General features: G+C 41.7%; 2 protein-coding genes across 7 annotated transcripts in view; one reads left to right on the top strand and one right to left on the bottom strand.

Annotated features, from left to right (window-relative positions):
* The window catches only part of LOC113050114 (peripheral plasma membrane protein CASK-like), a 35214-nt gene extending 13944 nt beyond the window's left edge, over positions 1 to 21270 (bottom strand). The window contains exons 1-12 of one of the 6 annotated variants that reach the window (XM_026212799.1): positions 20551 to 21270; positions 12991 to 13103; positions 12315 to 12420; positions 11672 to 11749; positions 11145 to 11217; positions 6817 to 6919; positions 6522 to 6697; positions 5256 to 5378; positions 5095 to 5178; positions 3954 to 4053; positions 1591 to 1608; positions 1187 to 1308 (exon numbers count right to left, since the gene is read on the bottom strand). In XM_026212799.1, the coding sequence (XP_026068584.1) occupies positions 1187 to 1308; positions 1591 to 1608; positions 3954 to 4053; positions 5095 to 5178; positions 5256 to 5378; positions 6522 to 6697; positions 6817 to 6919; positions 11145 to 11217; positions 11672 to 11749; positions 12315 to 12420; positions 12991 to 13103; positions 20551 to 20609 (1155 nt within the window). In that variant the 5' untranslated portion in view covers positions 20610 to 21270. The remainder of the gene's footprint in view (positions 1 to 1186; positions 1309 to 1590; positions 1609 to 3953; positions 4054 to 5094; positions 5179 to 5255; positions 5379 to 6521; positions 6698 to 6816; positions 6920 to 11144; positions 11218 to 11671; positions 11750 to 12314; positions 12421 to 12990; positions 13104 to 20550) is intronic. The other 5 variants (XM_026212803.1, XM_026212798.1, XM_026212801.1 and 2 more) reach the window with 5 other exon arrangements.
* Positions 6930 to 10117, top strand: LOC113050116 (probable G-protein coupled receptor 34). Its single transcript, XM_026212807.1, has 2 exons — positions 6930 to 7358; positions 8611 to 10117. Exon 2 carries the CDS (start codon positions 8660 to 8662, stop codon positions 9800 to 9802), a length of 1143 nt encoding a protein of 380 aa, XP_026068592.1. The 5' UTR covers positions 6930 to 7358; positions 8611 to 8659; the 3' UTR covers positions 9803 to 10117.
* Positions 21271 to 24580: the final 3310 nt, after the last annotated feature.

Genomic DNA, 24580 nt, shown 5'->3' with positions numbered 1-24580 from the left:
TGACATTTTATTTAAATCTGTTAAAGCTTTAAACACTGGCTGACAGGAAGTGACAGAACAACATCCACACACTGTTCTGAGCTGCTCAGGCATCAGTCTGTTGAATGAGAGTAGGTTTGACAGACAGAGATGGAGGTGTGTATTAGTCCTGTAGTGACACACTGTCTGGCCACTGTCTAGACGCCAGTCAAATGTGTCGTCTTCAGAACTCCTGACGACTCGGCTTTATTTCCCAACCATCTTCATCATCCTCATCTTCCTCATGATGATGTCACACCTTCTGTAAAAACCCTGCATGTTCACAGACTGACAGCGATGATCTGCATCGGTGTTTCTGTGCTGTGTTTGCGTGCTGAGTGTGACCGCAGCGCCGACAGATCCACTGCTGCTAAAGTTCAGCTTGGTGCTGATCTCGGCATGAACACGCGTTTGTGTGTGTGTGTGTGAGAGAGAGAGAGAGAGTGTGTGTGTGTGTGTATCATATCAGGACACAACTCTGTATAATGACATGGGTATGACACAGGTATTACAAGGAGAGGGTGACTTATGAGCACATAACCCATGTCCCCATTTTTCAAAACACTTATAAATCATACAGAATGAGTTTTTTTGAGAAAGTAAAAATGCACAAAGTTTCCTGTGAGGGTTAGGGTTAGGTGTAGGGTTGGTGAAGGGCCATAGAATATACAGTTTCTACAGAATAAAAACCATTACACCTATGGGATGAACACACTTTACACAAAAACAAACATGTGTGTGTGTGTAAGTGTGTGTGTGTGTGTGTATATATATATTTGTGTGTGTGTGTGTGTGTGTGTGTTTGTGAGAGAGTGTGAGAGTGAGTGTGTGTGTGTGTGTGTGTGTGTGTGTTTGTGAGAGAGTGTGAGAGTGAGTGTGTGTGTGTGTGTGTGTGTTTGTGTGTGTGTGAGTGAGTGAGTGAGTGTGTGTCTGTCTGTCTGTGTTTGTGTGTGTGTGTGAGTGAGTGAGAGAGAGAGTGTGTGTGTGTGTGTGTGTGTGTGTGTGTGTGTGAGAGAGAGTGTGAGAGTGAGTGTGTGTGTGTGTGTGTGTTTGTGTGTGTGTGTGTGTGTGTGAGTGAGTGAGAGAGAGAGTGTGTGTGTGAGAGTGCATGTAAGAGATTGTGTGTGTGTGTGTGTGTGTGTGAGTGTGTGTGTGTGTGTTTACTCACATCCAGCAGTGTGTGCAGATGTTGGTCCTGGAAGACGCTGTGCAGGAAGTCCAGATCTTTCTCACTGCAGTCGGTCAGTGCGTGGATCTCCTCCAGACTGTCCAGAACCTGAGACACGGCCCCTAAACACACACACACACACACACCCATCAGTGACATCGGTGCATGATGGAAGCTCCTGAAGCTCCACAGATGGAGATGAACCTCACAGAGACGTGACAGACATCACACACCAGCACAGGAAATGAGAGGAATGGTGGTTTCTGATTGTTTAAGTCGCGTGTCGTCTGGTTTCAGTGGAAAACGAAGCAGCACTTGATGGACAGATGTGTGGGGAACATGCAAGACAACAGAAGATGAAGATGTTGTTCGGATGACAAGCAAACTCTACGTGGGATACCTACTTTCTGCAGCAAGCAATCCTACAGTACAGGCAGCGTTAGAAACAACAAGACGGTGAGATTATTAAGAAGAGACACACACACAGAGCCAGAAGACACTAGGGTTCGCACACTACACCTGACTGCATCTGTAAACCTCTCACCACACAGTCCTGCATTAAACTCAATTCACCATCATAGAGAGAGTTATTATTCGGAGTAAATTATTCGGAGTTTTACTCGCTGCTATTCTGAAGCAGTGTTCAGAGCAATGTGTCAGTGTGGTTTTTTAACACAGTTTGTCGTTCTGTTCGGTGCTTCTCGACTGCTGCAGAGTAGGCACTGCACAGTTACAGGAAGTGAGAGTTCAATTTCGCGACAGAGAAGTGTCAGCTGTTTCTCAATTCAAGTCCAGAGACTTCCTCTCCATCGGACCTGCTGATGGGGCCGCAAAAATAATCTTCACATTAGCAGAACCAAAACACATCTGTAAGAACTTTCTACTTCCTACACATCAGGTCTGCAGCGACGGAAGACACCCCGAACACAGAAGAGGCTTCTACAGGATTTTAAAATCAGATGTAAGACTTTTAAGACCTTTAGAAATAAAACACAGACTGCTTTTACAGAACAAACACATATCATCTCAAAATAACCACAAAACAAGTGTAGCTTCTTCAAGAATCAGCTAAAACACATCTCTTCCATCTTTAAGTGTCCCTCTAACTCTAGCACGCTCTAATTTCATTATATTATTAAAAAATAAAACAGCAAACATTAGCTTCTGATCTTTTTCTACTCCATCTTTTCTCTTTTTATTATATATATATATATATATATATATATATATATATATATATATATATATATATATATATATATATACACACATACAGTACAGACCAAAAGTTTGGAAACATTAATATTTTTAATGTTTTTGAAAGAAGTTTCTTCTGCTCTTCAAGCCTGCATTTATTTGATCAGAAATACAGAAAAAAAGGTAATATTGTGAAATATTATTACAATTTAAAATAATAGTTTTCTATTTGAATATACATAAAAAAATAATTTATTCCTGTGATGCAGCGCTGAATTTTCAGCATCATTCCTCCATTCTTCAGTGTCACATGTAACATCAGTCGATCACATGATCCTTTAGAAATCATTCTGATATTCTGATTAATTATGAGTGTTGGAAACAGTTCTGCTGTCTCATATATTTGATCAATAAAAGGTTAAAAAAAACTGCATTTATTCAAAATAATAAAAAATTCTAATAATATATTTTCGTTACTATCACTTTTTATCAATTTAACACATCCTTGCTGAATAAAAGTATTGGTTTTATTTAAAAAGAAGAAAGAAAAATAAATTACTGACCCCAAATTGTTATTACAAAATATTTATATTTTAAAAACATAGCTTCTTTCTTTTTACTTTTTATTGATCAAAGTATCCTAAAAAATTGATTATCTCCTGAAAAAATATTAATCAGCAGAACTGTTTCCAACTTTGATCATGAATCGTCATATTAGAATGATTTCTAAAGGATCATGTGATAATGATCCTAAAACTGCAGCTTTGCATCACAGAAATAAATGATCATTTAAAGTATAATACATTTAAAAACAATTATTTTAAATTGTAATAATATATTACAATATTTCAGTTTTTTTCTGCATTTCTGATCAAATAAATGCAGGCTTGATGAGCAGAAGAAACTTCTTTCAAAAACATTAAAAATAGTAATGTTCCCAAACTTTTGGTCTGTACTGTATATATATACACATATATACATATATAAAGATTGAACTGATTCTATAATGTGTTTAAAGAAAGGCAATATGAAGATTATTGTGGCTAATAAAGTTAATAAAGATATTGAGAAAATCATCTTTAAAGTTGTTCAGATGAAGTTCTAAGCGATGCATATTACTAATCAAACATTAAGTTTTGATATATTTACAGTAGGAAATTTACTAAATATCTTCATGGAGCATGATCTTTACTTAATATCTTAAGGATTTTTTGTCATAAAAGAGAAATGTATACTTGTGACTCATACAGTGTATTGTTGTGTATTTCTACAAATATACGTCTGAGATACTGATGCTGCTTCTGTGCTGATATAGATTGTGTTAAACATGTTCTTTCTCTCCTGTGACAGAGCCATGTTTTAACTTGGAAAAGTTCCACGCTCACATTTATTTCCTTGACTAATAATCCTTTAACGGATCGAGGCAACTCCTGAAAGACAAGCGCATCTGAATGTGAAGGGTTTTCTCAGCCGAGGTCACGGCGAGGGCTTCAGACTTCACCAGACTCTCAGAGTGACTGATAAACCAGCTGAGATCCAGAGATGACTGGACGAGGTTCGGGGGACGCACCTGAAGACGTGGGGTCCTCTGAGAAGTCGTGGAGGTCTTCAGGAGGGTCTCCGTAGAACGAGTTGAACTTGTGACTGGAGACGGCAGCGAGGACGGCGCCCTGTGAATCACACACACACACACACACACTCATTCATTACAGTGTCAGATTCAAACAGGGCATTTTGATGAACTCATCCTGATGAGCCGCAGACGTTTGACATTTGCACTCCAGAGATGTCACAAACATATTAGATCATCAAACCGCACGTCTTCACCTTTACACAAGCTCATCAAAGCTGCTCTCGCCTCTGTTCCTCCGACAGTCACGCACCTGACGACATCTCTGAAGTATTAGAGCAAACATCCCCTGCTTTCATGTGGCCTACGACTACTTTACTCTCAGAACTGGAGAAGGGGTTTATATCACTTCACTGACATTCAATGCTTTAGAAAACCCATGTTATACACGGAGACTGAGTGAAAAGACTGAAAAGACTAGACTGAAACCATGTGGTGTTTCACTGAAATTGAAAAGTTAAATGTTTGTGAGCACAAGGGTTTATTGTCTTCAGTTTCATCAACAAGATGATCCCTACATAAAAAGCATAACTTTCTGTAAACAGTTTTAATAATATCTGATGTGTGACAGTGTACTGGATCTTAAAGTGACAGCAGCCGAATATCCTGCATTCATTCACGTTAATCTAACAACACACTGGAAAGAGATAAACACTTTAATAAGGAAGCTTCTTTCATTTCAACTTTCTATAAGTAAATATGTCTGCTTGATAGAATGAAGAATGCTGTATGCAAATTGTTATAAAGAATGCATATATAACCACTGGTGTTTTATTGAAAATAAGACCATTTCCTGTTTTATTTTTGGTTTTGGTTTAAGTGGTCTGATTTCATTTTAAGATAATCAAGTCATGGTATACATCACAATGGTGAAATCTAATATCTTTAATATCAGTCGTATTAACAGACTCACAGATGTGGAGTATATGGAGATCTTCAACATTAGTTTATGGTCTATTAAATGTGCTGTGTGTTTGGGGAACACTGGGGAATTTTCTCCTCTGTGGAAATGAAACCCGCTGGGCTGGTGTGGTCTGGTGTTGGGTGATATGAGGAATTACTGCAGGATTACAGTAAATACCTTCAGTTTCCTCCGAGCGTTGAACTTCCTCAGCTGCTCCACCGTCTCGGGCAGGTGGATCTTGTACGAGTAGCGATCTCTCTCCTGTACGACACACAAACATGAGACAAACTCAAGCTGATAGCAGGCTCTTATGACACAGACAGGAAGTGAGCGATGACCTTGAGCCAGGGATGGTTGAGCGACTCGTAGACGGTGATTCTCTCGGCCGGGTCCAGCATCAGCATGCGTCGCACCAGGTCTTTAGCGCTCTCCGAGATCTGACTCCACTGCCGAGGGTTCATCTGACACACACACACACACACACACACACACACACGCTGAACACCTCCAGGACTAATACATCAACACTAACACAGCACGAGACCAGAACGAAGGTCTGCCAGTGGGGTCAGAGAAATACACTTACACATATATAGATATAGATATAGTTTAAAAACAATGTTTATTTTTCTGACCCATTGGCAGATGTGTTTTGTTGTTTTAATCATAAACTCTCAATTTCTCAGAAACAAGATTTCTCATCTTCTGTCATTTTGAATTAAGTGAATTGATTTAAGGATAAAAAAAAGGATGTTCTTCCTCAATATTTCTGTCTTGTTTTCTAGTACAATGAAGATACATTTACTGGAGAAGCAACATAACTTCAGATATTAAGGGTCAGGTGAATAAAAATGTTAAGACAAGGTTTAACTAATTTAAAGTAAATTTGGATCAGTGTAATTTTTCTCAGTCAAATTTGATCAAAATGACTTTAAAAGTTATTCGTCCTGCAGTTGTACACTAGTCCAAGCAGCGTACACAACCACACACTAGTCTTGCTTCCAAATAAATAAATAAATTGATAAAAAATTTTCTAGTTTTAGCTTAAAACAAATAATATCTGGTGGGTTAAGAAAAATAATCTTAATTCAAAAGGAAAAATTTTTTTTTCATGCCACACTGGTAGATATTTATTCTTAATAAAAAATTCTTTTTTAAAAGCACTTAATTTTGACACTTTTTTTGTTGTTGTAGAAAACAAGACTTAATATCTCTGCTATTTTGCATCTCAAGTAAATTTATCTGGATTTAAAAATGTTTCGATACTTTTAGTAGAAATGTAAAAAAAAGCATTTTTTTGCAGTGCATCAAAATCACGGAGAAGAACGTCTCTGTCTGCAGGCATCAAGTGCACTACACAGGGAGACTCATAATATTTAATATCGTCTCTGTAGTGAATAAAATAAAAGAGCCTGGTCTATTCTGTCAATCCTAGATGTTCTAACCCTCTCCACATACACATCCAGTGCGGTGTTTGTTCAGAGGTTATCTGTGATTCGGAGCAGGTTTCTCAAACACAGGAGGAAGGTTTGTCATGAAAGCGCTGCACCTGACGTGTGCTCAGTGTCTGAACAAGTGACGTGCTTCTCTCGATCACACAGTACCTTGTACTTTCCTTTCACGATGGCTTCAAACAGACGCTCCTTGGTGCCGTAGAAAGGCAAACAGCCGCTCAACAGGATGAAGAGAATGACCCCACAACCCCAAACGTCCACCGGCTTCCCGTACGGCTCTCGCTTGACCACCTCAGGAGCCATGAAGTGAGGGGTCCCTACCCGACCTACACACACACACACACACACACACACACACACACACACACACACAGAGGGTTCAGAACAAATCAGAGCAAAGAGCTGCACTTCCTGTAAACATGATCTGCTGTGAACACACACGTACCTCCAGCCACCAGCCCTGACTCGCCCAGCTGTATGGCCACACCGAAGCCGCCCAGTTTGACCGGAGCAGAGTTCTCCTTAGAGGCCAGCAGGACACAGTGAGGCTGAACACACACACACACACACACAGGTGAAGCCACAGATATTCTCAGTCTGCTTCACTACATGAGATTGTGTGAGAACGAGAGGAAACATGGAACAAACCCTTTCTAAGACTCATGTTAAAACAGCAGTTCAACAGAGTGAACATGACGCCGCTAAACGTGTGTGTGGAGGCCCGTGTGATGACACACTGAACACATCAACATCTCTGTGTGCTCAAGAGTCACACACACACACACACACACAGTGAGAGAGAGAGAGAGGAAGAGCGCGCGAGCTGATGCAGCGAGAGCAGGACAGACGCTTCGAAGGGAAGCAGAAACATCAGACGCTTGAGGAGGAATCAAAAGAGGATCTGACCGAAACCAAACCCTGTGTGTTCCCTCTGAACGGATGAATGTGCAGCGGTTTGAGACACTGAAGGAATTAACCTGCAAAACTGTGAGTACAGCTCATGCATCTGTGTCTGAGATTAAAGAGTGTGTGCGAGTCACTCTACAGACAACGTTTAGTGATGACAGAAAGATCTGGAAAACAGAGAGAAGACAGACATGTGTGTGCATGATTATACTTCATACTAGCGTCTGAAAACATGTCGGTCAGTCGTCTACAGTGAGCAGAGGATCACATTCAGATAAACGGATTTAACCTTAAGAAAAAACTCTGAACAACTCCAAATATGCTAAATGTAAAAATGAATCACTTCTAGCATGCATCGATGAAGATCGGCAGTCGTCAGACACGCACAATTATGATTAATCAAACTTTAAATAAACATTTTTAATTTTACTATTTACAACAAAAAAATCTAATAATTATCTAAATTAAATAAATGTGAAAAAAAATGAAAAGTGAAAAAAAGAAACAATAAAATGTGAAAGCAATTTCTTCCTTTTCATTTGTTCATTTAGCAAACGGCTTCGTTCAGAGCAACTTCAAATGGAAATAATATAAGCAGAAGTGGTTTATGAAAAAACCCCAGTAGAGCAGAAGAGCAAAGTAAAAGTGAAGCGAAGGGTAATGATGTAAAACACTGCAGTCACAAAGAGTGAAGAGTGAACATCTCCAGCTGTAAACTAGATTCACCTCCATTTCACGGTGCAAAATACACACACACACACACACACACATATATATATAGACACAAACACACACATATACACACACATATATATATAGACACAAACACACACATATACACACACATATATATAAACACAAACACACACACACACACATATATATATATATAGACACAAACACACACATATACACACACATATATATATAAACACAAACACACACACACACACACATACACACAAATATATATATATGCAATGTGCAGCGTATGTGCATGAAAGATGACTATAGTTTTCTATAAAGTGAAGGGTATGAGATGAGAAAGAACGAGACATCAGATCTAAAGCACACAGAAGAGCCAATGCTTCTCTTTTATTCAAACACACACTCATCCAGAAAAGAGCTGTGAAGCAATTCCAGCTTTCTTGAAATAATTTAACAAAGCTAAAATGATCTGGAAAGAAGGAATGGAAAATGATTTCCCCGAGAGCAGCTGCTGGACGAGGTCTGACCATGATTTACACTGTTCTCTCGTTTCATTTCTTTGAGCTGAGACCGATCTTTCCTCCTCTGTTCAGCACAGTACATTAAAACCTGTTTCTCTCCTCAGAGCTGAAGCCTCCGTGATCTTCCCCTTGATCCCTAACAAGAAGATCACAATGAGCAGCATCACCTTCACCAACCACAGCTCCACCAACCGCTCGTGTCCTCTGGAGGAGGAGACCCTGCGCCTCCCGCTGGCCGTGCTCTACTCGCTCATCTTTCTGTTCGGTCTGGCAGGAAACCTGCTGGCGCTGTGGGTCTTCCTCTTCCTGCACTCGCGCAGAAACTCTGTGCGTGTGTTCCTGATCAACATGGCGCTGGCGGACCTGGTGCTGCTGGCGTGTCTTCCCTTCCGTGTGCTGTACCACGCTCAGGGGAACGTGTGGTCTCTGGGGCCGCACATGTGTAAGGCGGTGGGTAACCTGTTCTACATGAACATGTACGTCAGCATCACCCTGATGGGTCTGATCAGTCTGGACCGCTATCTGAAGATCATCGGTGTGAAGGGCTCTCAGAGGGGCTGTGGTCAGCGCTGGCTCCGGGGCAGTCGCTGGAGTCTGGTGACCTGTGTTCTGCTGTGGAGCGGCTCTCTGGTGATGGTGGTGCCTATGATCGCGCTGGTGGAGAGAAACGAGGAGACGGGGAAGTGTTTCCAGTACAAGCAGAGAAAGCACGCTACAGGCAAAGCCTACTTCAATCTGTTCCTGGTGGCGGTGTTCTGGCTGGTGTTCGTGGTGCTGTTGGTGTCATACGGACGGATCGCACGCAGACTGCTGCACGCCTCACGGGACAAACCGGACCTGCCCAACGCCACACGCTACGCTCGCACCGCTAAGAAGTCCTTCGTGGTGCTGCTCCTCTTCACCATCTGCTTCGTGCCGTATCACTCCTTCAGGGGCTTCTATGTTTGGTCTCAGCTCCGTGACGTCAGCTGTGAGACGCAGCGGATCATGGATCTCACCAACGAGGTCATGCTTCTGTTCTCGGCCCTCAACAGCTGCCTGGACCCCGTCATGTACTTCATGCTCTCGGGCTCGGTGCGCAAGGCCACCGCTCAGGCTTTATCACAGTTCCTACACCTGCACCAGGAGCCCGTGATGACCAACAGCTCCACCACAGAGTTCAGGAGGACGTCTGTGTCCCACGCCTCCACCGCTGCGGTGCTGACCACGTCCAGGGGCAATCTGGGACTGATCCGCTCTAAACCCGGCTTCAGCGCTGACGGAGAGTCCTGTCAAACTGATCGAGCAGCACCGTGAGACCAAACGGTTTCACACACACACACACACACACACACACACACTCGAATGGGAAATGACTCACTGGTGTGAAACAATGACTAGCTCAAACTCTGCACAGGAAAGTTCTTGAGACATCACTTCGGACAGAATTCGAGAGATGTACAGCTGGATTAACACACATCTGCTCTGAGACTCGAGATCGGACAGACACAAGTGTCACTGAAATCTCATTAAAGTTCAACAGATGAAGCCTGAGTGGATGAAGGATGTCTCCTGCTGGAGGAAGAGAGATACTGCACCTCCTCTGACTCCTGTCATCATTTTACAGTCGCTTTATATGTGAAGTGAAGTGAAGTGAAGTGACATTCAGCCAAGTATTGTGACCCATACTCAGAATTTGTGCTCTGCATTTAACCCATCCGAAATGCACACACACACACACACACACTGTGAGCACACACCCGGAGCAGTGTTCATCATTTATGCTGCGGCGCCCGGGGAGCAGTTGGGGGTTCGATGCCTTGCTCAAGGACACCTCAGTCGTGGTATTGAAGGAGGAGAGAGAACTGTACATGCACTCCCCCCACCCACAATTCCATCCGGCCCGTGACTAGAACCCACAACCCTTCGATTGGGAGTCCAACCCTCTAACCATTAGGCCACGACTTCCCCCTAAATATAAAACAGAGCTGTGCAAAAGGAAGTGGTGTGTCAAACACTGGCCAGCGATAGATTGATCTCACAGCACGTTCCTCTGTAAAGAGCGCAGCCGCTGAGTCTGTGATGTCGTTCAGTGTCCAGCTGACAATACTCCACCTTTACTCACAGATGGACGTCACATTAGATGTTCTTCTGTGACCAGGAGCTGTTGAAGATCTGACTTTTCCACTGTTTCTAGATTGATGTAGCTCAGACTGTACAGTAAAGTGTAACCAGTGAACGCATGAGTGAACGTGTCTGCCAAACAAATAAAAGCAAATGTCTTTTTAAATATATTAAACCGGGGAATAAAGCATTATTTAGTGTTGACGGTTTGGTTCTCTCTTGACACTGGTATTGATAACTGGCTCAAATAAAGGACACATGTTTTGCCAAGATCAATTCAAGGTTTATTAAGAACATAGAACACAAAACTGAAGTGTTAAATGTGGTTATGAGTCAGAACAGTAATGTAGAGTGAAGTGCACTGATGGAGCGTAACCTGCTGAAGGAGAGAAAAGTACAACCACAAATAAAAATCTAACTCAAAGGTCACAGAGACATTTCTAAAGAAATCCTCCCTCTACTCAAGAGCCCAGGAAGAGCTTCAGTGTTCTCAAGAGTGAGTTAGGGTCAGAGTAATCGAGCAGACGAGCCTCACCTTCACGTCTCGGTGGATCACGTTGTTATCGTGGCAGTAGCGCAGAGCTTCCAGTATCTGTCTCATGTAGTGACTGAGAACACACACACACACACACACACAGCCTGAGCACACACCTTCAGCAGCGCAAGTGTGAGTGTGTGAGAGTGTGTGTGAGAGTGTGTGTGTGTGTGTGTGTGTGTGAGTGTGTGCGTGTGTGTGTGTGTGAGAGTGTGTGTGTGTGAGAGTGTGTGTGTGTGTGTGTGTGTGTGTGTGTGTGTGAGAGAGTGTGTGTGTGTGTGTGTGTGTGTGTGTGTGTGTGTGTGAGAGTGTGTGTGTGAGAGTGTGAGAGAGTGTGTGTGTGTGTGTGTGTGTGTGTGTGTGTGTGTGTGTGTGTGTGTGTGAGAGTGTGTGTGTGTGTGTGTGTGTGTGTGTGTGTGAGAGTGTGTGTGTGTGTGTGTGTGTGAGAGAGTGTGTGTGTGTGTGTGTTTGTGTGTGTGTGTGAGAATTGCTGTGTGTGTGTGACGTGAACAGGAAGTGATTCTCACCTGGCCACCGCCTCGCTGTAGACAAAGCCAGCATCAGCCCTCTTCACGATCTCGAAGCACAGATCAGCTCCATCCATGCTGCACACACACGCAGACACACACACACAGAGACGCACACACACACGCACACACGCACACACAGACAGAGACACACACACAGACACACACACAGACGTACACACAGTTGCACAAACACAGACGCACACACACACACACACACACACAGTTGCACACACACAGATGCACACACACACACACACACACACAGATGCACACACACACACACACACACACACAGAGACACACACAGAGACACAGACACACACACACACACACGCATGATGAAGAAACATTGTTTAAAAAGTTGAGGATGTTTGTCAGAAAAGCTGGAGTGGTTAGTTGACACACAGATGAATATAGAATGTTTTCTAACGCACGTGTGATTATTGTGTGAATCTGTTTTACACTGATATCTGATTTGAATTATGATCTTTTAGAAACAGAGTTTTATTCACTGGACTGTACAAAAACAGGCATTAGCACATGATCACTTCATAAACTATTTCTTCATTACACTTGAATCTGATTGAACGGTTCTATGAAATGGCTCATGTTTTCTCTGTAAGATCTCACACACACTTACAACTCAAAGACCATGTAGAGCATCCCGTCCGAGCTGTAGGTCTCCAGCAGCTCCACGATGTGAGGATGTTTGAGCATGTGACAGATACTCGCCTCCCGCTTCAGATCTGAGGAGGAACAGACAGAAGATGAGTAACAGATTCATCACCTGACAGATGAAGATCACCCAGCCTCCAGCAGAGGGAGCCGTGGAGCTCGTGCTAAACCAGAGACGCTAACCTCCTCTTCACACACTGGCCAGGAAATCTGAGACTTTATTATCCAGTGGTGAAGTTAGACAGATTTAGTCACATATGTGAGAGACATTTATCTTCGCGTTCAGTGACTGAGGGATCCAGCCGCAGGAAGTGGACGTTGGTTTGTATTTTTAGGAATATTCTCAGTGGTAAAACACTCGTCCTTGTCTGATGTGTGTCTGTCTGTTTGCTCACAGATGGCTCACGATGAAGCCAAAGCTCAGCGCTCCGGCAGCGCCACACACACAAACCCTCGAACACACACGGTACCCACAATCCTTTTGGCATGACACGGGCATCCATGGCCAGGAATCCACAGAGACTCCACGGATTCCCATCAGTCACACGCTGAACCTGATCCATCAGCCTCCAGAGTTACACACACCAGACTCAGGTGCAGTGTGTGTGTGTGTGTGTGTGTGTGTGTGTGTGTGTGCTTACCCTCTGTACTGAGTCCAGGGCTGGAGGTGAAGCTGGCCACATCTACAATCTTCACAGCGAACTGTTGTCCAGTGTCTCTGTTGATGCATCTTCGCACCACACTGAACGGACCCCTGAAACACACACACACACACACACACACACACACACACACACACACACACACACACACCCGTCAGCAGCAGGTTTAATCACCACGCTGAAGAATAAAATGCAGGATTCAGCGCTCAGCACTGTTACAGATCACCTTTACATCAATCCTTCTAGTCTAGCAGCACTAGTACACTACTGTTAGGAAGATATTTTAATGTTTTAATGAAGTCTCTTATGATCACCCAAGCTACATTTATTTGAATAAAAATGTGAAATATTATTACAATTTCAAACAGCTGTTTTATAAGTGATTCTCTGTTAAAGTGTAATGTATTTCTGTGATGCTCCGCTGTATTTCCAGCATCATTCCTCCAGTCTTCAGTGTCACATGATCTTCAGAAATCAGAATAATATGATGATTTACTGCTCAAGAAACATTTATTATTATTATTAGACTTGTTTTAATTAATGTTTTTAGATGTATTATGGTGCCCGAACCCAATTTATATGTTAACAATATTTACTAAAATATAATTAATATTATTTTATTGCTTTTGTATTAGTCGTTTGAGGAGTAAAAAAAAAGAAAAATTGGTCGTTCTTAACGCAAATGTACAACTGGTAAGTCGGTTGGACTAAAAGCAAAAAAAGCAAAAAAGGTCCTAAAACAGGGTCAGTCGGGTTACGGCAAACAAGAATATTTTTAAGGATGGCCTCAATGTTGAACACAGTTGTGCTGCACAATATTTCTGTGGAAACTGTGATATAATTCTATTTTTCAGGATTGACAGAGGAATAGAAAGTTCAAAGGAACATCTTCTGTAACATCTAAATTCACTCTCACTCCTACTCTACAAGAGTAATATAATTCCATCATGATTTCTTCAGGTTAAGCTGAACTTTTATTTTGACAGGATTCTGTGTCTATCTGAGGATAGTGTTCTCTCAGAGCAGCTCTGGGTCACAGACGAGTGTGTTTCACTGTTTCAGTTGTGTTGTAATATTCTCAGACACTAGTCCATGTCGCTATATTTTACTGCCATATTCCATTACATTCTGTGTTATGCTGTAAAATCCATTTTTATGACTGGATATCAAGATTCCATCCACACTTTCCACACAGCGGAAATCATAGCGGACTAAAATACATATATATATCTCACACACACACACACACACACAGGGTTATTCTGGGGAAACCATAACCACATGCCTGTAAATGAAAGAAGAGACACGCCTATAAAAACACACACACACACACACACACACATAAACACACAAACAGAAACACACACACACACACACTCACATAAACACACAAACAGAAACACACACACACACACACACTCTTACACACACACACACACACACACTTTCTCTCAGGTCTGCTGAGCCTGATGTCCAGTACACCATCACTACAACAGTACCAGACTGAAGAAACATTACAGTACAGTGTTACGCAGCTGTTGGTGCAGATGACAGTGTGCCGTTATTCAGCAGATCAGACGTCAACTTTAACAACTAATCTAATCTAGACATCTAGGAATTCATCTAGACCACTACTGAACTCAACACTTTCCCTCTCTTCTGCTTTCTTTCCTGAAAAGGGAAGTGAATTATATTAACGGCACACTTCTGAGATGAACCACAGTTTGCTGAAGCAGTCACCCGGGTCGATCATGTGTTAACCCACGACCTTCTCGAGCGGCTGATGATCCACCCGCATGAACATCTGATCTTATTTCTAATCTGATGTCATCTAATGAAATCCTGTAGGAAAGAATCACACCAAGCAGCTGCTGAAAGCCTGAACAGACGTCAACACAGACAAGGACACTTCAGACGACTGCTCGATTAAGACGCTAGAATCTCTTCAGAGGGGAGATCTGGAGGACCAGAGTGTGTGTCTGACATCAAAACATCTGGAACAAAGAGACGCACGAGACGCTCGAACACCTGAGAGAGACTGATGCTGAGAGAATCATGAGAAATCACGACGTCCCAGCATTCCCTGTGAGCTGAGGAGCGGCATGGAGAGGAATCAAGCAGGTCTTCCTGAGTAAAGTTCCTCTGGAGTCCAGAACCGTTCACATCAAACCAAAACCGTCCTGATGACTGCAGTGAAGAGCTACTGGTCAAACCCAGAGGTCATCTACTATAATTACTAGAGCTCCAGTAATGAACCTATTAGTGCTGCAACAACGCGTCGACATCATCGATTACGTCGACTACAAAAATACGTAGACGTGCGTGAAATGCGTCGACGCGTCACACTGCTTGTTTACATCTCGCGTAATGGCATACTGGGAATGGAGAAAGTTGCATTCTATCACAAAAACAGAGACCATTGTTATCAAAAGTATGTGAATACTTTAAACACAGGACAAATAAAATGGCCCTTTGTTCCCTTTGTAAAACCGATATGGTGAACCACGGCAGCACAACTGCGATGCGCGAGCACCTCAGAGGAAAACATCTCGGCGCTCTCCGGTGTCTCCATGCGGTTTAACTGGTTACCCTGTGATCTGGTGACCAACTTCCTGGTTCAGGTCTGATATTCTTGCGCTTGCGGCATTCTGAAAAGTTGAGATGTTTTTAACTCGATGCGGTGCGGACGTGGCTGGAAAAAATGAGCGCATCAGGACGCGCACCACGTCGCTTCCATTATGAGCGCGTTCACCGCGCGCCTACATTGGAAATAACAAACTTGTTGTCTCTAAAAATGACCTGTATTACAGTGTATGATGTAGCTGTCCATCAGTGTAAACAATGTGCAAAGTAATTAAACCAAAAAGTACACGATTTATAAAGTTATTGGTTTCTAAAGTAAGGAGTCGACTCTGAATCACTGAAATGAGTCGTTATAGATTTCAAATCTTTTGCCCATCTCTATGTACGTCACTAGGAACACTTTGCATAATAATCTCCGCCTACCGTCTTAGGAGAAACTGACCTCTGACCTGCCCCCCCCCCCCCCACACACACACACACAGACGCTCTGGTTGGTGTGAGAGCATCATGTCGAGGAGACAGTGTGTTTTTAATTGTAAAGGCAAGTTTGTTTTATTTTCACTGCCAAAGAATGAAGATCAGAAAAACCAATGGCTAAAATTCATTTTCACCACAATAACAGAGCAGTACAACAAATCCCTTTTGTTGTGTTCACAACATTTCACGGATGAATGCTTTTCTAATCTCGGTGAGTACAGCGGGATTTTCAAAGCGTTTGGCCATAAAAAATGGTTCATTACCAACTTTATTTAGAACAACGAGCATCTCCAAATCACAATGCGAAGTATGATTATGAAGTTATGTGTCTGTTTTCACGCTCTGTCTTAGTCTGCGGTTGTTTTTCATGTCCGCAGGTCCAAGCGACCCCAATACCAATAACGTGATATTTAGCCCCTAAAATGCGAATTTTACCAAGACAACTATGCCATAAAACTTACATTTTAACCCCGGAAAGCAATTTTTTAACCTCCTGGAAACACGATTGGACTAGTTTTGAGAAGCAACTGGGCAGGATTTGTTGTGAAAACCTGGCAACCCTGATCTGAACACACGTGCTGGAGATATACTCCTAATTACAGGAGCGTCTTTACTGATGAGATGTGCATGAAAACTCGCAATCGATTTTTTGCACAGCCCTAACTCTAATACTAACTCTAACCCTAACCTACCTAAAAGAATTTCAAACAATTGTAGCCAATAAAAGAAAATACAGATATCAACCCAATCAGACTACAGGTCAAAGTCTAAGGAACAAGAGCATGCAGAAGGTTTCAATAGGAACATGTAGAAACCTGCTCCACAGACGTCCATGAAACTCCACACACAGCGTTAATCACTCAAACATAATTAAAAATATTAAAATGTCCAAGCAACTTCACATCACTGAACAGACACTGAACAACACCTCAGACCACAATGTGTGTGTGTGTGTGAGAGAGACAGTGTGTGTGTGTGTGTGTGTGTGTGAGAGAGAGAGAGAGACAGAGTGTGTTTGTGTGTGTGTGTGAGAGAGACAGTGTGTGTGTGTGTGTGTGTGTGTGAGAGAGAGAGAGAGAGACAGTGTGTGTGTGTGTGTGTGTGTGAGAGAGAGAAAGAGTGTGTGTGTGTGTGTGTGTGTGAGAGAGATCAAACACTAGCTCTTCACATCAATAATCAAAGGTGTTGTAATTGTCCTTCATTTACTGTGAACATACTGTCCAGTCCAGAGGTCAGTGAACCCTGAACACAGACCAGAGGAGCCTCGTCTCTCAGACAAAGACTTAGTTTGTTCATATTAAAGGGGGGGTGAAATGCTCGTTTTCACTCAATCTCCTGTTAATCTTGAGTACCTATAGAGTAGTACTGCATCCTTCATAACTCCAAAAAGTCTTTAGTTTTATTATATTCATAAGAGAAAGATAGTCTGTACCGATTTTTCCCAGAAAAACACGAGCGGCTGGAGGCGTGACGTGTGGGCGGAGCTAAAGAATCACGAGCGCGTATAGGCTTTTGTGTTGAGAGCGTTTGGAAGCTGTGACATTACCTTGAGGAAAAAACCATCCAAAACAAACCATGGCTAACAGTCAGATTCAGCCGTTTATTTATGATCCAGAATCAGATCCCGAGGCTGAAACTGAACGAGAGCAGCAGCAGCAACGACTCGCTCCGAGCGGGGCTCGAACCCGGGTCTCCGGCATGAGAGGGGACGCACTAACAAGGAGGCAGAGATATTTTAAGCAGTTTTACTCACCGCCTGCGGTTCCAACACACGATCGTGACCCTTTTTCGTTGGGATTGCATCATCCTTAAGAAATAAACGATGCACAAATCCGTCGTCAAACTGGGCCTTGTTTGTAAAACAAGCATCTTTGAAATGCAGGGAACAAACACAAACACTTGCACAACTCCGTTGATGCTCTGTATAAATAAACTCCATCCACTGGTCCCTTAATGCTGTTTCTCTTTTGGTAATCTGTGCAGGGTTGTCTTGCCCTGGCAACCAAAAACACACTTGTTTTGTGACATTTGTCGACGCTCTGGCTCTGATCAGTGAAGTCTGTTGTGCTCTCAGTGCTCTGCTATACGGGAGCGCTCTCTTCCGGCAGAAGTGCCTCAGGACCCATATAAGGAAATTCCGCTCCATCTAACGACACACAGAGCCATACTCGAAAAAAACTTTCCCAAACTTGTGACAAACCGGAAGAGGTTTTTTTGGAACAGAAATACTCCTTCAAACGTACAACTTAATTTTTTTAACTTTGTCCATGTTTAGCATGGGAATCCAACTCTTTAACAGTGTAAAAAACTCAGTATGCATGAAATAGCATTTCACCCCCCCTTTAAAAGATTTATTTTGTGTAACTAGTTTCATTTGGGATTGTTTTCAAATTTAGAGTTAGTTTTGTTCTAATTCTATTTCAAAAAGAAGCGTGCTGCAATAGCTGAATGACATGACACTTTTTCATTCACTGTATGATGTCTTCAATCTCAAAATCATGAATCGAATCGAGAGTTGAGCGAATCGTCACATCCTTACATTTGACATAAATCATTGTTAATAATGTTCCTTGTTTTATTAAATACATTTCTATCTGAATGATTTTTACTGTACATTCCTGCCATATGGATGTCACCTAGACATAATCACTAGAGCTGCACGATTATTATAAAAATCATTATTGCCGATTATTCTCTTCGAAACTGTAATTTGCGAATTATTAATGACGATTATCACAATTTACATTGAATGCTGTTTATACCATTGTTTGAAGCAACTTCATGCTGTACTTTTATATGAAAATAAAGAAGCTGAAAACTCTCGAACTGAAAAACCTTTAGTGCATTTCTATAATATTAGCCTTTATATCGGATTGGTTTCTTCAATAAATGATAAAAAAGTTAAAATATAAAAAGGTATTACAATGTTATACTAAAATCAAGATTCAAATAATGGAAAAAAACTTAAGACAACATAGAAAGAAAAAGTGCATCTTTAGCACGCAGAATAACTGAAGTTTTAATGATTAATTGCAGCTTGAACGATTATGTAATTGTGGCATCCATAATTATACTCGTGATTAGAAATTAAATCAATTGTGCAGCTCTAATAATCACCACTGATAAACTTCTCCTAAATATAATGTAGAAACTTTAATTTCCTGTGAAGCTGCTTGGAAATGATTTGTATCGTGAGAAGCATTGTACAAATAAACGTGAACTGAATTGACTTATGAACACTAGGTTTGACATCTCATTACTGTAATTCAGTTTTTTTTACTGAAATACAATGTTTTCTAAATTAGCAATAAAGTCAGCACAACAAAAACAACTATGATAAATAAATAATTGGCATTCACAGTAATTATGTTAACATACGAAAGAAACTCTGAGTGGTTTGAGAGATTGTCCAAATGATCCTCAAACACATTCACAGTGAACCCAGAGACAGATTCCCAGCAGCTTTACATCCCTACACCGACAGACAGTGTGATGAAGACGAGTGATGAAGACTGAGCCTGATCACTTCATTCACAGAGCAGAGCTTCTACAGACAGACCTGAACTCTCTCAGTCTTCAGATTCATTCATCTGATCAAACAACAGACGAACGACCTGGACTTCAACACACACACACACACACACACACACACACACACACACACACACACACACACAAACACACACACAGTCAACACACACACACACACACACACAGTAAACACACACACACACACACTCACACACTAAACACACAATCACACACACACTAAACACACAATCTCACACACACACACACTCATAAAACACACACAATCACACACACAATCACACAGTCAACACACACACACACAGTCAACACACACACACACACACACACACAATCACACAGTCAACACACACACACACAGTCAACACACACACACACACACACACACACACTAAACACACACAAAAGACGAACGACCTGGACTTCAACACACACACACACACACACAGTCAACACACACACACACAACACACACACACAGTCAACACACACACACACACACACACACAATCACATACACACTCATAAAACACACACACACACACACACACAATCATAAAACACACACAATCACACACACAGGCCTACAGCTCATTCTTCACCTCACAGTCAGATTCATACTAGAGAATCAATGAAAAATAATTTAATTATTAGAACAAATCACTGACCAAAACAAAAAGGCACAAGATGCTCACATGAGCTGAAGCCACAAATCACGGAGAGGAGACTGAGAGGAGTTACTGATCAATCAATACAAGCCACATCACACACACACGCACACACACACACACACACACACACACACACACACACACACACACACACTCGGTCAGCTGGACCCGAAGCAGTAAAATATCAACACACGAGACAAAGAGTACCGGAGGAAAGCCCCGATCAGCGGCGGAATGATTGATTAGATTGATCACTCACTTCCCGATCACCTCGCAGAGCTCGTACACATCCTCGAACAGCACGTCGTCGTCAGCCATCACGTTACCGTTACTCCCGCCGACAGATCCGCGGGAAAAGATCCGCTTTTCCTCAGAAACGCGCCGCGAATGTCAGAACCGACACCAGGATCCAGTAAATCCAGTAAACCCCCGGATTCCCGTCGACGAGCACCGAAGATGTCCGTTCACACCGGTGAGGCGACGAGGATGAGGATGATGTCAGGGGAAATCAACGCTCCGGGATTCAGGTCGCACCGCTCCGGGAATCATATAATAAATGTCAAAGTGACTCGAGCGGTCGAAAAAAAAATTTATAAATAAAATGATGCGCTGATGCGCCCAATCGCTCGAGATCCCGACGATCCGCCTCAGACATGGAAACACGCTAAACGCCGCTGCCGCTCCGGTTCCCGTCCGACTGCGCTCATCGTTGTCCGTTAGACGCGCCCGTACACGCCCTGATCTCCCGTTAAAGCGGTGAGGTAAAGTAGTGCTGCCCGTGTAACGGTTTCTGCAGCTCTCCGTCGCCTCAGCGTCTCTCCTCCCGCTCCGCTGCTACTCCAGTCCAGCGCTCTGACGCTCCGCCTTCTCAAGGTTATGAAGCTGCCGCACGCGGAGCCACAATGGCTGCCGATGTGCGCGCGATTCCCCGGATGCTTCCGCGGATGCTCCTCTGACCGCTTGAGCCAAGATGGCGGAGTAAGGGCGCGCCTTCTAGCCCACGGCGCTCAGTTTCCTTATCTGCCCAGAGAAAACCTGTTCTGCCGTCCAGCGGCCAATGGCAGGTCCGCGTCGTTCCGCATGCTGGTTGACCGTCCGATGACGTCAGAGCTTCTGCGATTTTTCCTGTGTATTTTCTTACTGAATAATGCTTGAATGATTGAACATCTCGTTGAATAATAGCAGGCTCGCAGACTGAGCATCATTTTATGATCCTGATTTATCACTGACTGAGCCACATATTCATATCAAGTGCAGAAATATTGTACAGCTCATTCAGATGCAATGTAAACTGAACTGGGTTTGATCATTCAAGCATCTTGTATATATTCACTCAATTAAAATAACACGTAAAAAAACACTACCTAAAGTGCTGCTGTTTTTTCAATGGCTAAAAACACGTTTTGTCTTATGCTATTTAAATGTACACGTTCATGTAATAAACTCACTCCCACGTGACTCTCGCGACCAATGAGCGGCCGAGCAGAATTTAAAACTCCCATGAAGTCACACATGTATTTTGTGCATTTATGACTGAGATCATCTGTATCCTATCAGTCAGTTTCTTCACATCAGCTCTTCATCCTGTCGATCTGCTCCTCATCACAGCTGAGGTCTGGAGGAATGAGGATCACAGAAGATTCTGACCAGATTCTTGGATGATGAGGTTGAACAGAAACCGCTGGCCTGAAGTTCAGCTTCATCTGAAGCCAGAGTGATGCTCTCAGGAGTTGCTATGGCAACTCTGCAGGAAGAAACAGGAAGTGTTGGTCTATATTAAACACATACACACACACACAAACAAACACACTTTCAGTCTTTCATCATAGTAAAGTACACACAGTGATACTGAACTGTGAATTTACTCTAAAGTAATAATAACACTAACTGAATAGTGTTCTTAAATTCACAAAAACGTATTCCAAAACAACAACAACATTTACACCACATTGGGTTTTGTATTTTAATGCATAAAGTTCTCTTTAGTCAAACACATCAAAACTGAAGCGGAGTGATCAAACGCTTCATGACAAGCTTATATCACTATTCATTTACTGCAAAGAAAATTATATAATAATATTAATCATCAAATAATATAATAACAATATTAATCATCAGGAGAAATATTGACACAACTGATAATCTCATATATATATTTCTATATAAAGTGCAGAGAAAAGATCAGCATCTGTGCTGCTTGATAACTAATGAACCGATGTTCATCATCACACTCGTTTATCATATTGATTTAAATAAGATAACCTTGTACCATACTGATATAAAAATGCAGAGGAAAAGAAAATATATCACATTCTTTGTTATTAACAACATGAAGTGCAGTAAAACTGTGGTTTGTGGAGGACAACTGCATAGAAATGTAACTAAATAAAACACTTGCTAAAAAAAGTCATACTTCATTTGTTTACCTGCATGTCATGTGACCGTCACGGATCCGGGAACATACAAATATTATCAAGAAATAACATGAATGTGAGCATCTGAATGTGTTTGAAAGCCTTCTGAAGACACAGTAAGACATGGTTAATAACCTGAGAGATTAAACATTAATGTGTTCATCAGAAGCTGATGCAGTGTTGGAATGATCTCTGCTGCTCTCGAGTCTGAGCAGACCACGAGAGTCCGTGTTCTCTGGATTAGTGCTTATGTCAGAGTACACTATAATAACATAATACTTATTTTATTATAATAATTCTGACATGAAACAGGGCTCGACGTTAATGCTTGTGCGGGACAGTGGTTTTTGTGAAGGGGCAAGTGAACCAGAATTAACATGTAACATGATTAAAACATCAATAACAACAACAACAACAAAAAGATAAATATTCTATATAATACGAGACCGTTAAACAACATCTCACGACCGTGATGTTTTTTTCCGATTATCAGCACGATTGCAAATGTGACATTGATTTTATACAACAGCAGTTCAGTAAACAAGTAGCTGATATTAATATTTTAGACACATTATTGACCGTTTTTGTGAAACGAAACAAAGCAGAGCCACAGCAGAACAGTCACACATCTCCGAGCAACACACAACATTGCTTCGTCACTGAATGATTCAGTGTTTCTGAACGAATCAAGTGAGTCAATGATTCAGTGAACCGTTTATAATCATTTATTGAATGAATCAGCAGTTTGAACGAATCCAGTGAATCAGTGACTCACTCATTAAGACAGTGACTCACCCACTGCTGGTTTGGTTTCATATTTAAAAGTATCATTGCATTTTTCAAACATTTCATATTTGTATTTTAAAAAAGTAAAACATTAACATTGTGCAATGTTACTGTGTGAATGGATTTCTGGATCCTCTTATCTTCATTAAACAGCGAGTAAATGCGCTTCTGATGCAGCTTCTGTTTCCTCCGCATGGAAAGATCTAATAACAACCATACAGACACAGTGTCTTATTATTGTAACTGAATGTATTGACAAAGTGTAAGAATCTGACGTACATCTAATTCTGTGAGGAAAATATTGCCCTTCATCAAGTTTAAAGTGTCCTAGAAATCAATTTTTGGAAAAGATATCACAAATATGCTGATTACAGTAAGACCTAATAAGACTATTTCTTCAGAATGAATTTCCTCTATAGTGTAGCATCTAAATAAAGTCTCCATCTCTTGAGGATTTGACACTTCATTTCTCTGATGAGTTTAACAGGTGTGTGCTATATTACTGGTAGTTTTAGTTTAGGAGAGACACGATACATAATTAGTAATTCTGCTTAATCCATTCTGAGCAACTTTTTTACTGCAACGCTACAGACTTTTCCTGATGACAAGATACCATTCATAACTTCTATGAGAGGTTCTGCAAATCAAAGAGAACAGAAAGCATTAACTGAACGAATGACATTAGATAAGGACTAACTTCACTAGTGGCTGAATTATTTCACTGCTTCAAAGCTGTGAATCAAAAAATTTATATATATATATATATAAACAGCTCAATTTCATTCAGAGACTCAAACTGAGCAAAAATATATAATTTAGCGCAGCTGCTGCTTTTTATTAGTTTGTGATGTAGATCAGTGAGATGTTTCTCAGTAGAGCAGATACTGATATAAACTGATGTAAATATGAGTCTGTGCTCTATATCTCCAGTGATGAGCTGAGATGTAAATGATCCGCACATATAACACAGAGACTGAGAGCTGGAGAAATGAAGGCTCCTCAGAAGATGTGAGATGTTCTGGAGGCTTGTGAAGATCATTCCTCCGCTGAGGAACAGTGAAAGTAAAGCTCCTCAAAAGATCCTGAGGA

Source organism: Carassius auratus, chromosome 31 (assembly GCF_003368295.1).
Source record: "Carassius auratus strain Wakin chromosome 31, ASM336829v1, whole genome shotgun sequence".
Lineage (NCBI taxonomy): Eukaryota > Metazoa > Chordata > Actinopteri > Cypriniformes > Cyprinidae > Carassius > Carassius auratus.
The sequence above is the reverse complement of the archived record's forward strand: the minus strand, read 5'-3'. Positions and strand labels throughout refer to the sequence as shown.